This window comes from Microcaecilia unicolor, chromosome 2 (assembly GCF_901765095.1).
Source record: "Microcaecilia unicolor chromosome 2, aMicUni1.1, whole genome shotgun sequence".
Classification (NCBI taxonomy): domain Eukaryota; kingdom Metazoa; phylum Chordata; class Amphibia; order Gymnophiona; family Siphonopidae; genus Microcaecilia; species Microcaecilia unicolor.
The window spans coordinates 219,851,523-219,871,372 of NC_044032.1; the positions used below are offsets into that span (position 1 = coordinate 219,851,523).

The 19,850-nt window shown below is 42.8% G+C and overlaps 1 protein-coding gene across 1 annotated transcript in view; it reads left to right on the forward strand.

Moving 5' to 3' along the window:
• LOC115463316 (guanine nucleotide-binding protein subunit alpha-14) overlaps positions 1 to 19,850 on the forward strand; it is a 460,483-nt gene that overhangs the window by 408,430 nt on the left and 32,203 nt on the right. Inside the window, exon 3 of the mRNA XM_030193719.1 lies at positions 17,141 to 17,295. Within this exon, the coding sequence (XP_030049579.1) occupies positions 17,141 to 17,295 (155 nt within the window). The remainder of the gene's footprint in view (positions 1 to 17,140; positions 17,296 to 19,850) is intronic.

Genomic DNA, 19,850 nt, shown 5'->3' on the forward strand with positions numbered 1-19,850 from the left:
ATTTCTGATTTTCGGCGATAATGGAAACCAAGGACGTCCATCTCAGAAACGACCAAATGCAAGCCCTTTGGTCGTAGGAGGAGCCAGCATTTGTAGTGCCTAGGATACCAACCGGGCACCCTAGGGGGCACTGCAGTGGACTTAAGAAATTGCTCCCAGGTACATAGTTCCCTTACCTTGTGTGCTGAGCCCCCCAAAACCCATTACCCACAACTGTACACCACTACCATAGCCCTTACAGGTGAAGGGGGGCACCTAGATGTGGGTACAGTGGGTTTCTGGTGGGTTTCTGGTGGGTTTTGGAGGGCTCGCTGTTTCCTCCACAAACGTAACAGGTAGGGTGGGTATGGGCCTGGGTCTGCCTGCCTGAAGTGCACTGCACCCACTAAAACTGCTTCAGGGACCTGCATACTGCTGTGATGGACCTGAGTATGACATTTGAGGCTGGCATAGAGGCTAGCAAAAAATATTTTTAAAGATTTTTTTTTGAGGGTGGGAGGGGATTAGTGACCACTTGGGGAGTAAGAGGACGTCATCCCCAATTCTCTCCGGTGGTCATCTGGTCAGTTCGGGCACCTTTTTGTGCCTTGGTCATAAAAAAAACAGGACCAGGTAAAGTCGTCCAAGTGCTCGTCAGGGACGCCCTTTTTTTCCATTATGGGTCGAGTACATCCATGTGTTAGGCACACCCAAGTCCTACCTTCGCTACGCCTCCGACACGCCCCCGTGAACTTTGGTCGTCCCTGCGACGGAAAGCAGTCGGGGACGCCCAAAATCGGCTTTCGATTATACTGATTTGGGTGACCCTGTGAGAAGGACGTCCATCTTCCGATTTGTGTCGAAAGATGGGCGTCCTTCTCTTTCGAAAATGAGCCTACTAGTGGCTCCCAACTGAGTTTCATATTCAGTTTAAGGCTTTATAGATAGGTCTGAGCTGCCAACTAGGCAGTATTTACAGGTTTGTTTGGGGTTTTTTTGTTTATTTTTTTGCTATATTTTTGTTTTTGATGATTTAGGTGCTTATTTTCAAAGCACATAGACTTACACAGTTACATTGTAACCTATAGAACTTTGGAAGTCTATGTGCTTTGAAAATGAATCTCCACATATTGCATGTTTATAAGAATTCTTGTTAGGCTGCTATGCTCATTTGAATCTATTCAATACTTTGTTTAGCAGGCTAGTGTGGTTTTACTCTATATACTAAATACACAGATTTAGTTGCATTGGAGGAGGAAAATACCTCAGAAGCTCAGCCTGTGGAGTTGTTATTGTACCACAGTAGCTGGGCAAACCTCCTCATGGGTCCGAAAAACTTCCAATTAATTTAACTTTTTTTATATATTTTTCTTCAATAATTTTTGTGAGTTTTTCAACATGAAAAGGCACTTATCTGAAACTGTCGCTGCTTATACTGTGAGCTCAACAGAGCGCTTCCGTTTCACTCTTTGCTTCTTCGGGAGCTACACCTGTAATCGTTTCTTTCAGAGAGTCCTAAATACAAAAAAGAATCAATGAGTAAAATCCAAGGTTTCATGGACTAATCTTCTTTCTGCACAGTCCAAAAATGGCGCCTGTCCATTTTTAAAGGACACCCTCGATCTCGACCCAATCGGGACTGTTCCCGAAACAGTGAAATTTAAAGGGCTAAGGCTGTGTTTGTAAACAATGCCTTAAATCGTTCACATTTTATAAAAACACCTTCCTCTCAATTCTGTTATTTAATCCTAGTGGAATGAGCGATTGCAACTTAAATATCCATCTATGTTCTAAGTGGAGCAACTTACGATTTCTATCTCCTCCTCTGATGGGTGGGTATTATGTGGTCAATCACGATGCACCGATAATCTGCAAATGTATGTTGTTGTTCCATATGGTGAGTTGCTATTGGAGCTTCCATTTTCTGATGGGAAAAGTTGTGTTTATGTTCGCTTAGTCTTTGTTTGAGTGTCCTGGTGGTCTTGCCCACATATATTTTGTGGCAAGGACAAATCAAAATGTACAACACGAACGTGCTTCTACAGTCCGTGTTGTGTTTGATTGCATATGTTTTGTTGTCTATTGGGTTTGTGAAGCTGTTAGAACTTATCATATATGGACAAAAAATACAGGATCCACATCTAGTGTGTCTTGCTGAAAATGTTTATAAGAACATAAGTATTGCCATACTGGGACAGAACAAAGTTTCATCAAGCCCAGTATCCTGTTTCCAGCAGTGGCCAATCCTGTTCACAAGTACCTGGCAGGATCCCAGAATAGTAAAACCGATTTTATGTTGCTTATCGTAGAATATGCAGTGGATTTTCCCAAGTCCATCTTAATGATGACTTATGGACTTTCTTTTAGGAAATTATCCAACCCTTTTTTTAAACCCTGCAAAGCTAACTGTTTTTACCACATTCTCTGGCAACAAATCCCAGAGTTTAATTACTCATTGAGTGAAGAAATATTTTCTCTGATTCGTTTTAAATTTACTACTTACTAGCTTTTTTGTGTGCCCCCTAGTCCTAGTATTTTTAGAACATAGTAATATAGTAAATGACAGCAGATAAAGACCTGAACGGTCCATCCAGTCTGCCCAGCAAGATAAAATCATTTTACATGGTATGTAATAACTTTATACCCGAGTTTGATTTGTCCTTGCCATTCTCAGCTCCTCTCATCCAAGCCACAAATATACTAGTAAGTAATATAAATCCAATTTGCATATCAGTGCCCACAATTCTTATATTCTCATGCCCTACATGGCATTGCCCCCAAATCAATCTCCTGTACTTCATGCTGTTCTCAAATAGGGCTTAGCCCAACTTGCCAATACCGGATCCCATAGTTTACATACCTTCTCGATCATTCCATGCACTCTAGCTGACTGACTCTATCTCCATTATCCCACACACTTTACCCCACCAGCTGTCTAAGGAACAGCAGGCTGCTGCCAAGATCATTCTCCGGGTCCCTAGTAGCAATTTTTCAGCCAGCTAAACTTGTTGTCCCTCTCCACAGTCTTATGGGAATAAAAAGAACAGTTGCATTTTACACTCCATGGGAATCTCTAATCGAGTGAATTGCATCTTTCCTAGAATTGTATCTTACAGTTCTTTAAGAACTGGGCATGTACATAATATATGAGTAAAGATTCCCTTATTACTACACATCCTCCGTCATGCATTATCTTTTCCTATGATACCTAAACTGTCAAGTTCAAGCTTCTCCTATTGACCTTCAAGTGCACTCAATCTGCAGCCCCCCATTACCTCTCTACCCTCCTCTCCCCATATGTTCCCACCCATAACCTCCGCTCTCAGGACAAATCACTCCTTTCTGTACCCTTCTCCACCACCGCTAACTCCAGACTCCGCCCCTTCTGCCTCGCATCACCTTATGCCTGGAACAGACTTCCTGAGCCCATACGCCATGCGCCCTCGCTGCCCATTTTCAAGTCCTTACTCAAGGCCCATCTCTTCTCCCTTGCTTTTGGTGCCTAACCACCTTCCCATTCCTGATACCTACACTGACTACATAGTTTTTACCTTTAGATTGTAAGCTCTCTTGAACAGGGACTGTCCTTCCCCATGTTTAAACTTGTACAGCACTGCGTAACCCTGGCAGCGCTATAGAAATGCTAAGTAGTAGTAGTAGTAGTAAACTGTCTGGAGTTATGTAGCCCCACACAATAGCCACATAACAAGTCATGAATTTGATATACCACCTATCTGTGGGTACAACCAAAGCAGTTTACATATATTATATGCAGGTACTTTTTCTGTCCCTAGTGGGCTCACAATCTAAATATTGTACCTGGAGCAGTGGAGGGTTAAGTGACTTGCCCAGGGTCACAATGAACTGCAGTGGGAATCAAACCCAGTTCCCCAGGTTCTCAGCCCACTTCACTAACCATTAGGCTACTGCACTCCGTTAAGGTAGCTCTTCCATACTCCTTCTGATAAAACCCTCCAGATTTTCCTAGTAATTTTCTCGCCCAACTCCCTATGGTACTCTTCCCTTGCTCTTATCTCTCCCCCCCCCCCCCCCCCCACCTATCAACAAAATTCCACACACACCTATAGATGCTCCCCATCCTTCCCTTTAATGTAGCTTTTAAAAACATCTCAGGCTCTAATTCATTCGGCATTTTAGAAAAACGCTGCTTATTTCAATTTTCAAGACCCACACCTCGTTACTGCTAGCATGCATATTGGGGAAAGTAGGGCACCATAAATTCCTTCTAGAACTCCAACCAGAAACAAAACACCCCATCTTGGAATAGCTGGCCGAAGTACCAGAGATGTGAGCTTTGAAGTACTTCCCAAACCTGAATTGACCATATTTTCCACTTCTGTAAAGGAACCATTGGTCCTATCCCCTTCCCTACCACACTTCTCCATCGCTCCTCTGCTACTCCTACTGACCTCCTCCTCCAGTTAATCTGTAGGCCACCCTTTAATCCCATTCATCCTCTTCTGTTCCATTCCAGCCTGAGGAAACTGCCATTGATTTAACAAACTAAAAAGCACTGCTAAATTGTAGTGACAAAAATTAGGTAAATTAATGTTTCCATCCTTTCTTGGTCTCTTATTCTCAGGCTGCTCTCTGGTTCCAACACCAGTTTATGTAAAACTTTGAAAAAACTCAACAGTACACTTAGCAGGTTTAAGCAGGGCTACAAACACCTTCTCCACAAACCCTCTGTCTCTTCCATCCATGTTTTCTGGTAGACCAACAATTCTGATGTTTGATTTCTGCTGTCTATCTTCCAGGTCTGTCACTTTCTCCTGCATCGCAATTACACGCTGCCAGAGTTGAGCCAATGATCTTGCTACGCCCGAATCCCAGTCCTCCAGACTTGAGACCCTGTGCTCAAGTTCTTCCGCTCTGGATCCTAGACCTTTTAATTTTGCATCCAGGCCTAAGACCCCATCTTTTATGCCCTGGAGTTCTTAAACAAAAAAAATCTGCTCTCATCTGTTGCAGCACCACCAATGCTTGCTCTCAATGCTTCTCTTGAATTTCAACATATGTGCCACACTACTGTTTTGCATGGTCTGTCTCAGGATGCTCTGCGGTGGCAACTTCCAGATACAGTGATACCTCGGTTTTCTTCGATAATCCATCCGAAAACAATCGGCGAAATCTGAAACCGACGAAAACCAAGGCAATTATTTCCATATGAATAAAAACACTGGAAAGCAATGGAATTGTTTGGCTAGACGCGCGGAGTGATGCTCACACAACGAGAAACAACGCCACACTGAGCAGGAGAACGCGTTTTCACAAAATTAGCAGCGAGGTCACGTGGGCACACCAACGAAATCCGAGGCAACCGACAAAATCCAAGACAAATATTTCATGAAAAAAAATAAACGAAAACCGACGATAACCGAAGTCAACGAAAACCGAGGTATTACTGTACATGTGGTTTACCAGTGTGCATTTATCATTTGCTGAAATTGTTTTAATTTCAATAATACATATCTAAAGACTTTGCTGAATAAATTGTGTGAATAGCTGCCTAGACTGGGACCAATATATAATGAAAAAAACAGAAGCCTCAACTACCCAGAGGGAAGTCGAAAACTTTTACGTAAACCTCCCTACGGGAGGAAAAAAACACTTGGAAAAAACCAGAATGGGCCTGCAAAATCCGAAAATTCACTAGGTCAACTATTAAACACAATTACCTACTAGTCTTAAATATCCCCAAAATAAATGGAAAGAACGAAACCGGGACAAGAACTGAACTTAGCTTAAAATGCTGAACAGTCTGTTGTACAGTTTCTCTCCTCCTGACGCAGTGTGGCGAAACAAGCAGGGCCCCTTGTCGGGGTGTTTTGAAAGCTTTTACAATTTGGGACATGTTTTGGAAATACAGTGACTGCGAATCTTTTGACGCCAGTGATACAGCGCAGGGGATGCAGTGACTCCAGCATTTTAAGCTAAGTTTTGTTTTACTGCGGGATAGTTGAGACTTCTATTTTTTCATTATATATTGGTCCCGGTCTGGGCAGCTAGTCTCACAATTTATTCAACAAAGTCTTTAGATATTTAGGAATGACACCTGAATTTGCTCTCCGAGGGGTGGTATAATTTCAATAAAACATTTTTGAACTAAAGTTGTATGCATACTAAGCAATGATAATCAGATGAGTGCTACAGCGGAATATACACAGACAACTTTAAATGGATAACTTAGCTGTTAGAAATTATATTTGATATTTGGTTGCTGGCACAAACATTCCCTGTAAGTGTGTGAGAATTTGCCATCTGTGTTCCTACTTTTGAGGGTGGTGTAGCAATATCACAGTTTGCTGTGCATGCTGGCAGGTCCCCTGACAGTCCCATAAAATCTGCCTGCCCTGCAATATTGTTGCACTACCCCAGTGAGAGGACTGTGGGTAGCGGACCCCTTTGCACCTTAGTGAGGAACACTGGCCAACTCTTACATATATAAGCTACATGAACAGTGGCTGAATTTTGACACGCTCTATATAATTTTACCTCCCCACCTTTAAATGCCCCTATGCCCGCCCTGTAAATATATAACTTTGGCCGTGTAGGACAAGATTGTATATATCGTACTGAGATGTCCACACGGAAATTGAAGAGTGTTTCATAAAGTATGCTTTAATTTAGGCGTATTTTATAGAATAAGCTTAAATTTCCACGCTGTTTATAGAATACACCGAGCACTGGTCCACGTAACTAAATTTAGTCACGGTCAATTACGCCAAGTAAAACCTTTTGTAAATCCTGATGTCTAAATTAGGCACGGAGGAGGAGATTCTATATGTGGCGCCTAAAAAATTGGTGCTGAAATCAGTGCCGACTATTCTACAATCGGCACCTAGATTTAGGCGCCAATTATAGAATACTAGTAAAAAAGGCCCGTTTCAGAAACAAATGAAACGGGCGCTAGCATGTAGTTTTTTTTTTCTCCTGTAGTTTTTCCTTTGAAGAGAAAAGCACTGTATGAAGCGGCACTGTCTTTTCCTGGGGTGATTGAGGTCGGGGAATCCTTGAGGTGGGTTAGGGGTTGCCTTATGCCGGGGATGTTTTTTGTTGGTTGGCGGGAGAGCAGCACTGTCTGGGGCCGTCGGTTTTAACGGTATTTTTGGTCCTTGTGGCAAGCAGCGACATCTTGTTTTGGGTGGTGTGGTTTGCGGAAGGGAGAGTACGCCACTCTTTCGGTTCGTTATAGGGCAGCAGCATAGGAACGATGCAGGAGGAATGCAGGACGAATGCGCAGCGGGAAGCAGCGCGGTGTGTGCATCCTCGAGGTGGGTGACGGGGGCTTTTTGAGGCAGGGGATGGTTTTGCACGTCCTGGGTTGCTTGGTTCGTGAGAAGGTGAAGGGGGGGAGGTGTTCCAGTTATGTGCACGTGCGTGATAATGTTTTTTTTTCTTTGTTGTATATTCAAGCAGTTTGCCAGCCAGTCTGTACTGAATCCTAGGCTGGGGAGGACCCCCCGCCTGGGTCAGTCTGTGATGCAGGCTAGGTCGGGTTTAATTTTTGCAGGTGGCGGCACACGTCGCAGATGGCGAGGGGCACGCTTCTTTTTTTTTCTTTGTTGCCTCCGGTTTTGTATATTGAAGGAATTAGCGGTTTTGTATATTCAAGCAGTTTGCCAGCCAGCCTCTACCGAATCTTAGGCTGGGGAGGAATAGGGAAGTTTCCCTACTCCTCCCCCCACCTGGGTCAGTCTGTGATGCAGGCTAGGTCGGATTTAATTTTTGCAGGTGGCGGCGCACGTTGCAGATGGCGAGGGGCACGCTGTACTCTTGTTTCCCCGGGTCCAACAACAATATTTGTGTACATACCCAGTGCTGGGATATTCTCTGTTTCCAGCGGTGTTCGTCTGCTCTCTGTGCTGCTCAGACAATGAGGCATTCTACAGCTGAATGCTCCTCCCTTCTTCTGTTTTTTTTCTTCTGATAGGTGAGTTCTATGTCGCATTCCGTTGCCTGGTAACAGTTCTGCTTTGTTAGTGGGCAAGCCCCTTCTGATAGGTCCGTGTTATGTCGGATGGCTTCACCACCATGAAACCATGAACCCTTTATCGTGTGCTGTGACTTCAGAATCTTTGTCCTCAGAATGTTCACGGTGCGTTTTATTATATTAGATGCTTAGTTAATATTTCAGTGCCGATATCTGAGCACATCCATTTACACCAACAAAAACCTGGTGTATAAATTTAGGCACACTGACCCATATTCTATAACTAGGCACCTAAATTTTGGAACGCCCATAGCTACGGCCCCTTTTGCCTCTGCGCATTAGAAGTTCAGCATACATTATTACGGAATATGTTTAGTGAGTTGTGTTCCTAAATTCTAATCAGTGCCAATTAGTGCTCATTATTGCTTGTTAAGTGATGTTATCAGCGCTCATTAGCTTGTTAAGCCAATTAAGTTACGTGCAGTGTTATAGAATCCGCACCGATTTTGGTACCTAAATCTAAGCACACTATATAGAATCCAGGGGGGAGTGGGTGTATTCTATAACAACGCACCTAGATTTTAGAAATGCCCATGACCCACCCATTCCATAACCACACCCACTTAATGTCAAGTAGTGCTGATAATTGGTTGTTAAATCCAATTATCAGCGCTGATAAGCTTGTTAACTTATTAAGTTAAGCGCATTATTTTGGAATATGCTTCGATTTCCACGTGGAAATTTCGACACAATAAATAGAATCCCGGGGATAGTGACTTACACTGTTAAAGTTATCTGTTTAAGGGCCCTGTTTACTGTCATGTTCCCTGCTTGCGCAGGGTATGGGCATCTGAGGAGATGGCGGCCATCTTGGATTTGGGCATATCCAGGAGAGGGCAGCCATCTCAGAGGTGGGCGTCTTAGGATGGGGTCGGCCATCTTGGTGTTGGGCAGCCACAAGAAGGAAGTCCATGTTTGGGCTTGAGGGCATCTCTGTTTGGGGCAGCCATCTTAAAGACAGCTGTGCATGTTTGGGCCTAATTCCTGCACTATTTAAAGCCATGCCACCAGTCCTCCTACGTTTCGGCTTCTTTTCAGTTCTCTGAGTAGTTGCAGTGCTTCTGGACTTTCTACTGTTTGCTGCCTGGTATTGACCTTTGCCTGATCCTGGACTTTCTACTGTTTGCTGCCTGGTATTGACCTTCGCCTGATTCTGGATTTTGCTTCTGTTTGCTGCCTGGTATTGACCTTTGCCTGATCCTGGACTTTCTACTGATTACTGCCAGCTATTGACCTTTTGCCTGATTCGGGATTTTCTACTGTCTGCTGCCTGGTATTGACCACTGTTTGCTCCTGGTCCGTCTTTGCCTTCTGCCTGGCTGTGCCCCGTGGACTTTGTTCTGGACTCAGTTCTTCCTGCTGTTGGCTTCCCGCACCTGGGGGCTCAACCCCTGGGGAACGGAGGGAGACACAGGGGGAACTCGGGGTTGGCTGACAGCTCGGTGGGGATTCTTCCTTCATCGGGCACAAGGGCTCACATCTACACTTGGTGTACCCCACAGTTTACTATGGTGCGTTAGCATTTTTAACATGCCTACAATTAGCGCACACGCTAACCGTGTAGGTGCCTATAGGGATATTGTAGGCACATACATGGTTAACGCACGTTAAAAATACTAATGCGCCTATAACACCGCTTAGTAAACAGGGCCCTAAATGTCCAAGACTTTTTTTTAAAGGTAATTAAGATACCATGCATCTAAAGAGAAACGTAAGGCTAAACGGGGGATAACTGAGGTCAGGGAAGGTTTTTGTGGCACACTGAAGGAGACAACTGAGATTTAGTGGGAAGGAATGCTAAGGGAAGGGTGGATTATGTGGGGAAAGGGAGAAAAAATTGAGTGTTTAGCAAGGGAGAAGGGAGAGGTCTGGGGACCTAAGCAGAAACATACAGCACAGATGCAGATACATCATATAGAAAATCTTTGGAATTTTACCGAACTTTTTAATCTTGAGAGGACTACATATGTACTGCACCATGAAATTTTAGGACTTTCCAAATCACACCATTTATGATGGGCATTTTTCTAGTACATATTCATGTATCTAATAGAGGGGAAGTGTTTCAACAACCCAGTCGTTTGAGTTCAAGAGGTCTATTTCATCATCCGCAGTGAAGGAAATCAAACATTCTGCGGCCTCTCCTGGTGCATTAGGAATTTCCAAGGGAAAGTATAAGCTAAACACAGCTGTCTTCAACCTCTGCTCCCCTTGTTTGATTCTGATCTCTGAAAAACATTAAAGAGAAATAAATATTTTACTCATTTTATAACAGAGATACAGTAAGTAATTTTAAGCTATCCAAAGGGAGTTGTAAGAGAAGAGGCTTTAGAATGGACCAAGTTGTGTAGTGACTGTTATTTCTGGACCTTGTTTAGCATGGTCAAAATTTGCATCTTTGAAACTGATTCTAGTTGTTTTATGTAGTGTATTTCTGGACCTGTATTCAGCCTCTGTGGTTGGCTTTTTTTTTTTAAGGCCGGCTACTGCAGCTTTTTAAAAAAATCTGGATGTCCCATGCTGATATTCGAATAGGGGTCAAACATCCAGATTCAGTGGAGACAGATACTGCTGTCTGGATAGTGGCAATATTCTGTCCAGATAGCTAACCAGATAAAGTTCTGTCCTGTATCCAGATAGCTCTCTAGTTAGTGGTTTCAGAATCGCTACTGTCTTGGATAACCTTTGCCTCCGTCTACTCCCTCATACTGTTCTGACAATATTCAGATGGTGATGGGGCAATCTGTAATGATATTCTGGAGCACTATCAGATAATGTCACTGGAAAATCAATGGATGGCCATAGTCAGCAGCACTTATCAGGATACTCTACGCCACTCACTATCTGTATAAAGTTCTTCAAAATCCAAATAAATAAATAAAGTGGCACAGGTGAGAGACAGCTTTCGGATTTGGCAACAAAGATTTAATGCTAAAAAATGCAGGATTATGCATTTGGGCTGCAAAAATCTGAGGGAGTGTTTCCGTATACGGGATGAAGTACTTCTGTGGACAAAAGAAGAACAAGATTTGGGGGTGATCGGATCTTTTGATCGTAGGGTGGCCAAAGAGTTAGAAAAGGCAATAGCAAAAGCCATAAGGATGCTTGGGTGCATAGTAGGGGGAATAGCCAGCAGCAGTGGCGTACCAAGGGGGGGCGGTCTGCCCCGGGTGCACGCCGCTGGGGGGGGGGGTGCCGCAGCACGCGCCTGTCTGCTCCCAGTTCGCTAGGCTCGCTAAATTCTCTTGTTTGCTGCAGCTCCCTCTTTCTGCCCCGGAACAGGTTACTTCCTGTTCCGGGGCAGAGGGAGGGAGCTGCAGCGAACGAGAGAATTTAGCGAGCGTAGTGAACTGGGAGCAGACAGGCGCACGCTGCTGCACCCCCCCTAGTGGCGTGCACGTGGGGGGGGGCGCATCGGCGATCCGCCCTGGGTGCCGTCGAGGCTAGGAACGCAACTGGCCAGCAGGAAAAAAAGAGATGATAATTCCTCTGTATAAGTCTCTGTAGAGACCTCATGTTGAATATTGTATACAATTCTGGATACCGCACCTTGGTGGCTTTGTCATAAAATGTTTGGGGACAGACTCAAAGATATCAATATGTATACTTTGGAAGAAAGGCAGGAGGGGGAGATATGATAGACATTTTTAAATATTTCAGTGACATAAGTGCACAAGAGGCAAGTCTCTTTTAACTGAAAAAAAGATCTAGAATGAAGGGGCATAGGATGAAGATGAAAGGAGATAGGAGTAATCTAAAGAAATACTTCTTTACGGAAAGGGTGGTGGAGCATGGGAAGCCTCTCGGTGGAGGTGGTCCATTTTCCAGTGGAAACTTAGCCACTTTGGTTCTTTGTTCTTGTAAATCATCAGGGACTCTCTTCTTGTCACCCTCCTTTTCCTTCAGGCATGATTTTTAACTGCTTCTCTCATTATTCTTCATGGAAGAAAGTGGTGATCTGGTTGTGTTCCAAGTTGTTCTAGGAACCAGTGCAGCAGCTGCATATGCTCTGTATCTGTTTCTCCACTCTTTCTCCCAAAGTTCACTGATTAGGCTAGCCAGCAACTAGCTTTCCCTTACTTCAGTGTTGCAGTGGCTAGAGAGCAAAAGACAAAGAAAACTCCATTTGGCTGGGGTATTTGTACTGTTAAGTTTCTGTCCAAGAGGTGTCACTGGCAAGAGACCCATCCTCTGGTTCCAGAAGGATTCAGGTAAAAAAAAAGATCAAAACATTTTTTTCCATTTTATTTATTTATTTTTTTTATGCATTCTTGTATCCCACCATTATCCGAAAACATGTTTTGGTTCAAAGTGGCTTACAATTTATATTACATTACATTGCAGTTTACATTTTGGTGAAGTTACTGTTGGTTTGTCCAATGTGGGGAGAGCTTTCATAGTTCATGTTGCTATTCAGAGAGTTTTAGTACAGTTAAATTGAGACAGCTTTTGTATTTAATTGTAGAGGTCTGGCGTTTTTCCATATGGATTTAGAAGAAGTCGAATTGGTGTGGAAAGTGGTGATAATTCTGTGTTTAGTTGTACAATTTAGTTGTACAATGAAGAGAGAGGTTTTCATTTCTTTTCTGAATTGGAGTAGATTTGTGATTTTTGGTATCGAGTTCCAGCATTTGGAACCCAGATAGCTGAAGCCTGCTGTGTAGATGGTTTTGTAGATAGTGTTTTTGCAATTGGGAAGACATAGGTGTAGGTAGTTTCTGTTCTCTGGATTTGCATTTCTTGGGGATACTTCGATTAAGTCAATCATGTACTCATGTGCCATTCCAAATATTAATTTGAAGATTAGGGTGCTCGCTGTGAAAAGTAGTCTTGCCTTGATAGGTAGCCAATGTAGTGTTTCAAGCAGTGGGGTTACCCTTTCATATTTCGATTTCTTGAAAATCAGTCTTGCTCCTGTGTTTTGGACTGTATATAATGATTTCAGTGTATTTTCCTTGCACCCTATGTATGCTGCATTGCAGTAGTCTAGCTGCAATGGTATTGTTGATTGAACTAGAGTTCAGAATGATTGTCTGGGGAAATAGTCTCTTATCCTTCTTAGTTTCCACAGTGTTTTGAAACATTTTGATGTTATTGCTGATATTTGATTGTCAAGCATTAGATGTTTGTTGAGAATGATTCCTAGAATTTTTAGTTGTGTTTTGATGTAGTATTTTTGTTGGTTGATTGTGAATTTTTGATAAGATTTGGGGTTGTGTGGGTTGGATAGTACCAGGAAATCCTCTAATTTGAGTTTGAAAATTGCTGCCCATTCTTCCATGAGGTCCAAGCCTGTTTTTATTTTGTCCTGTATGTTTGTGATGTTACTTTGAAAAGGTATGAAGATGGTGACATCATCTGCATATATGAATGAATTGAAGCCCATTTGTTCCAGTTTTTTCTGAGTGACACCATCATTACGTTGGTGATATTGGCGATCCCTGTGGTACGCCACACTCAGAGATCCATGCAGCTGATGTTTGGTTGAACATTTTTACAATATAGGATCTTATCTTTAGGAAGCCATTGAACCACGTTGCCACTGCACCACTGATTCCTATATTGTCTAGCAGTGTCATTAGTGTGTTATGGTCTGCTAAGTCGAACGCACTTGACATGTCGAATTGTAGTAGTAGTACGTTTTATCCTTTGCATATTAGGCTTCTGAATTTCGTTATCATGGTGGTTATGACCATCTCAGTGCTGTGTTGTAGTCTGAACCCTGATTGAGAGGTATGAAGAACTGTGAATTTTGTCAAGTATTCCATTAGTTGTTATGTTACTAGGCCTTCCATCGTTTTGATCAGCAGTGGTATTGAAGCCACTGGCCTGTAATTTGTGATTTTACTGATCTTGCTTGTTGTGTTTTTGAGGATAGATGTGAGTACTATGTCTCCTTTGTCTATTGGGAATTGACCTCATAAGTACATAAGTAATGCCACACTGGGAAAAGACCAAAGGTCCATCGAACCCAGCATCCTGTCCAGCATCCTCTTTCAAACATGTATACATATGTTTGATGAAGTGCTCGATGAACCAGTCTGGTGGGGTTTTCATCATGTAGTTGGGGCATTTGTCTAGTAGGCAGTATGCATGTGCGTAAGTGATCACCAAGCTGGTATCTGGATGGTGAATAACCATGCACATAGACAGTATTTATTGGTTTTGGGACCAAGACTGGAACTGACTTACACCAGTAGACCGAATAAGCAGTCCTTTCAAACTTTTATCCAGTCCGCTTACTCAATAACTCAAACGACTCCATTGTTGCTGTTCTGAACCAATGATTTATTAAAGTCACTTTTTGGCAGTGAAATACAATGTTGCAGGTGTAGTAGACTTAATGGCGAAAGCAACAGTAGCAAACTCTGACTTTTCTGTCTGATCATTCTACTCAATCTCCCCTTGACTGTTGAGAAAACCGAGTCTCAAAAAATGAAGAACAGTCTAATCCATTCAGATGGAAAAAATCCTTTGGTAAGGTCTTCCTGCAATTTTTCACAATCCGCATGTGTTTTGACGACTTTGAATAGTTTTGTGTCATCTGCAAATTTAATCACCTCTTATCGTTTTGATTTCCAGATCATTTATAAGTAAGTTGAATAACACCAGTCCCAGTGCAGATCCCTGTGGCTCTCCATTGAGAAAAATGGCTATTTAACCCTACCTCTATATTCTATCCAACAACCAATTCCTAATCTACAGAAGGACATTGCCTCCTATTCCATGACTCTTTAATTTTCTCGGGAGTCTCTCATGAGGAACTTTGTCAAAAAGCTTTCTGAAAATCTAGATGCACTACATCAACCAGCTCACCTTTATCCACATTTATTCACGCCTTCAAAGAAATGAAGAAAATTGGTGAGGCAAGATTTTCCTTGGCTGAACCCATACTGACCCAGTCCCATGTTTGTCTATTTTATTTTTTATAATAGTTTCCACTATTTTGCCTGGCACTGAGGTCAGGCTTACCAGTCTGTTTATTTCCCAGATCACCCCTGGAACCCTTTTTAAAAATCAGCATTACATTGGCCACTCTCCTGCTCTGCCACTTTCCCTGTCCTCTCCAGGGTCCCCCAAGGTTTTATGCTTTCCTCAGCCAAGTTCAATATTGTTCTCGCTCTACTTTTGACTGTCATTCAGGAACAAGGCTGTTTTTCTTTCTGCTACACTGACATTCAAATTGTGTACTTCACCCCTGACCCTCAGTCTCCATCCCCCCTCCCCTCAGGCTTTAAATTCATGCCTTTCTGCTGTCTCTTCTTGGCTGAAGGAGAATGGTCTTTACTTCAACAGGCCTAAATGTGAGTCCATCGCGTTCACTAGCCTACATTCTTTGTTACCCCCTGTTCCGGTTCTAGATAACAACCTACTCTCCTTTAGTAATTTTGCTAGAATCTTGGGGGTTCTGTTTGACTCAAAACTCTCCTTCAAACTGCAGATTGATAATTTTGTCAAATCTTTTTTTTTTTTTTTTTTGCTTTCACAGTATCTGTTCTATCTGACCATTCCTGTCCTCTGTCTATTCGCTTTCTTATTCTAGCCTTGGTTATTACTTGCTTAGACTACTGTAACTCTCTATATGCTGGATTTCCTTTACATGCTCTGAAATTACTTCAGTTGATTCAGTCTACAGTCATCAAACTCATCCACCGAGCACATTGTGTTGACCATGTCACCCCTCTCCTCCGACTTGAACATTGGCTACCAGTTTCTTTTTGTATCCGCTATAATCTGCTCATGCTTGTCGTTAAAGGTCGCTTTCCTAACACCCCTGCTTATATATATATATACATATAAACTTTTAATCCCTTATTCTCCCTCTCGTCACCTTCACTCATCTGATAATCTTCTTTGCATTCTGCGTCCCTCTGCTCTTCATCTTTTGCTCTCCCGTGACACGGCCTTTTATCTACCTGGGCCCCAAGCTGTGGAATACACTTCCCTCTTCTCTCAGAGCCAGCATGCCGCTGCAGTTCTTCAAAGCTTTGCTCAAAATGTTCTCTTCTCTAGTACCTTTTCCTCTACATCTTCCTACCTGCCCCACCTCTCTCTCTCTCCCCCCCCCCCCCCCCCCCTTCAGTACAGTCACTTGATTTTTTTAGCTTGTTGTAAACCACTTAGTCGCATGGGAACAATTTTGTGGTATATTGAATGTCTGGAATTTAAAAAAAAAATTTGCCCTCTTCCACCCCTTCCCCGTCAACCCGGGACTGCCACTTCTCTCCCTCTTCTAAGTGAACAATTGTAAGAACCTTTATAACGTTTCTCAATACTTGTAATGTGGCATTAATAACTTTACCACAGGAAAGATAAAACCATTATATTATCTGATGCATTCGTAAAGACAAGCCAAAATTAATAGTGGCATAAAGATGTCACAGATAAAAGTTAATGAGTATAGCAGACAAAACAGATCCCTGCAGCACTCCTTTCTCCATTGCAAACCAGCCTGAACTTTCTGCTCCTCATCTCACCATTCGTTATCTAAAAACTCCTCCTTCATACTCTTCATAATCTAAACTGGGCACAGATGATTTGGACTAGTCAAATTTGAAAACTTTTGTACTATTGAAAGTAGTTATGCTGGATTTACTTCTTGAAAGTTGCTCCAGGCATTTTGCCCTCTCCTCTCCCCCGCCAGTGGCTGCCACTTCTCTCCCTCTCCTCCCATGGTGTCTGGCATTTTTTCTGCTCGCTCCTGGCTGCTGCTGCCACTGCTGACAGAGAAATGAAAGCAAGCAGGGCTGGTGTGGGGCCCCGTTCCCACCCTCTCAGATGCTCAAGGCCATGCACTTGTCAATGGTTGCGGCAGTAGCAAGAATGCCAGTCACCCTGGGGTGTGGGGGGGGGGGGGGGGAGGAGTGAGAGAGAAGAGCCAGTCATTGGAGGGGGAGGGGGAAGCATAGCAATTTCTTCTGACTTGACTATAAGCCGAAACCCTGATTTTGGGGCTTTTCTTTGTTGGGCCCAAAAGTTTTGGCTTATATTCAAGTATATATGATAATTAAACTATAACAAATAACCATACCAACCTGTTTCCTCCTGGCTTTCCTCTTAATTCTCTCTCCTTCCTTTCTTTTACTGTCGATAATATTATGGAGTGCTGCTTTCTGAAGTATGACAATCTCTCTTTTCTTGCTCCAGGAAAATGCGTCAATAATCAGAGAAGTGGAGGTGGACAAAGTGAACGCATTGGAAAGAAAGCACATGGAAGCAATCAAGAAGCTCTGGGAAGACCCGGGAATCCAGGAGTGTTACGACAGACGCAGAGAGTACCAGCTGTCAGACTCGGCTAAGTAGTAAGTATAAAAGGGCACAGGAGTAGAAATCTATCTTAGACTTACAAGCCAAGCAAGTGGGCTGCTGGGATGGACAAAGGATGTCTATGTTGCTAATTTTTATTTGAAACAAAAATAGTGGTTGGAAAGAGGCTAGGAGAATTCATAGTAACTGCCATCTTTGGTGCATGTAGGACAGCACAAATTTGGACTACTGACTTCAGGAGACACGGAGGTGGAAGTTCAGAGCTTGATGCTCCACTCCTGCCTATCCTCTTAAGGATGGAAATACTGTTTAAATAATCATTTAATTGTCTGTGAAACAATAACTAAACTATTGCATTTGTGGGGGCCTACCATACCCTGTGTTTTTCACATAAACCCCTCCAGGACATGCCCATGCACTCCTCGGGCTGGCTATTACCTGATATGGGGGTATTTTATACTCAAGGTCTGCGAGACAGTTTTCTAAAGGAAATTCTGTATGTCTTTGCCTTGTGACCTTCTTGGAAATTATCATCTCCCCACTCTGGCAAGTTCCCTATAAATCCCTTTTGAAGACTCTCCCCTAAATCAGTCAGTCAATCAATCTGCACATTTATAGGGGCCCAAAGTGGATTACAAAACTGTAACTGAAACAAGGTACCTGGAAGTACAAATTTAAAAATGACCAAAAGCATGGTTTAAAAAAGAAATGTCTAAACTCTGGGGAATCATATGGCGGCCCTCCCCCACGCTCCTGTTTGATGGTCATTGAGTGAGGGGCCCCCGGAAGAGAGGGATGCTACCTTTCATTCGTAGAGCAACGATAATGGGGAAACAGACTATATTATCCCAGTGGCTACAGCCAGACCCGCCTGATCTGCAAGCATGGCGAGCTCAGATGATATCTCTGAGCGCAATGGAACGGAAGGATGTGGAGGATCTGGCCTCACAGAGGGGAGATCGATTGCTTCAGTGTTGGTCCCCCTTCTGGGAAACCTTAACTCCTACAGCATGTAGCAGGATCCTGAATGGGTTAAGGTCATAAGGGAGGGTTAGGGAGGGAGGGTAGGTGGGTTAAGGGGAGGGCGATCTTTGGAAGAAGGATGGGTTGAAAATACAAAAGAAAAAAAATTGGAAATGTTGCAATTGTTGGCTGTACACTGTACCCTTTTTTGGAATAAATAAAGTGTAAAAAAAAAATATATATATACAAAATAGAAGAGCTTTCAAATGGCTGTGAAAAACTCTGAGTAGACTGTTCCCAATTATAGATGCTTGATATGAAAAAGAACTATCCAAAAATGTCTACAATGTAAGCCTTTTACTAATGGAAAGTGCAAAAGTAAGTTATTTTTTTTTGTTCTCAAGGCTTTTAAGGATCTAGGAAAAGACAATAGGCAGGTAAAGCTCTCAGGACGTATGCCTTCAAATATCTTGTATACCAGACAAACCACTTTAAAGGTAATTCTCACTTGAGGTATCCGGCGAAGAGAAATTAATAAGGTTGTTACATAAACATATTTTTAAGATCAGTTTAGCAGCTATATTCTGCAATAGCTGGAGCTTAAATCGTAGCTATATAGACAGACAAGCATGTAAAGCATTGAATAGTCCAAATGCTATAAATTCAATGCCTGAACTAGAAGTCGGAAATACTCTTCATTGAAAGATAAACATATTGAGCATAATTGACATATTGAGCATAATTTGACTACTGAATTTATTTGCAAATCCAGAACAACCATGATGAACTTTTTGACTGAATGAAGAATCCCTAATAACAATCTGACAACATTAGGGACAACATTTATGGAGTTAACTACATTATCTTTGTTATTTCCCTGTTAAGTTTCAGTTTGTAAATTGAATTCCAGTTTTCCACCAGACTAATGCATTCATTAATATGATAAACATTTTGAGTAAAATCATTAGCTGCAGTAATCAAAATCATCTATCATCTGCATAAGAATAAAAACTATATCTCATAGTATCTTTCTAAAACTACTCCGAAACCAGTTTTTTTGGTTCCAACTGAAACCAAATCTGTGGCTGAAATTCACTGCTTGGTTTTGGCTGAAACTGATGGTTACTGGCGTTAATCAGTGTTAGGTCCTGGCTTGGCACCCACTCTCTCCCTGACCAGAAGACAACTCCCTCCTGTTTTTCTCTCCCTCCACCCCGAACAGGATGAACTGTCCATTGATCTATCCCTCCATGCCCGAACAGGGGGAAACAACCCCTGCCCCTTCCTGAACCCATTCATAGCCCTCTTTCCTGGGTACACTTTAAATCGTGGTGGTCTAGTGGCAAGATTTTCACGGAGGGTTGCAAGAGCCATTTTGAGATTGGAGCCGGCATAGGCAGGAGTGACTGTGAATTGCTCCTGCCTATGCCAGCTCCAATTAGAAAATGGCTGCCTCGAGATTGCTGCTGAAAGTCATGGCATCCATTTTGACAGCAAAGGCAGGAACAACAGTGGATCGCTCCCACCCTGACTAGGCCACTAGCAGCGGCATAATCGAAAGAGAAGGACGCCCATCTTCCAACACAAATCGGGACATGGGCGTCCTTCTTTCAAGGTCGCTCAAATC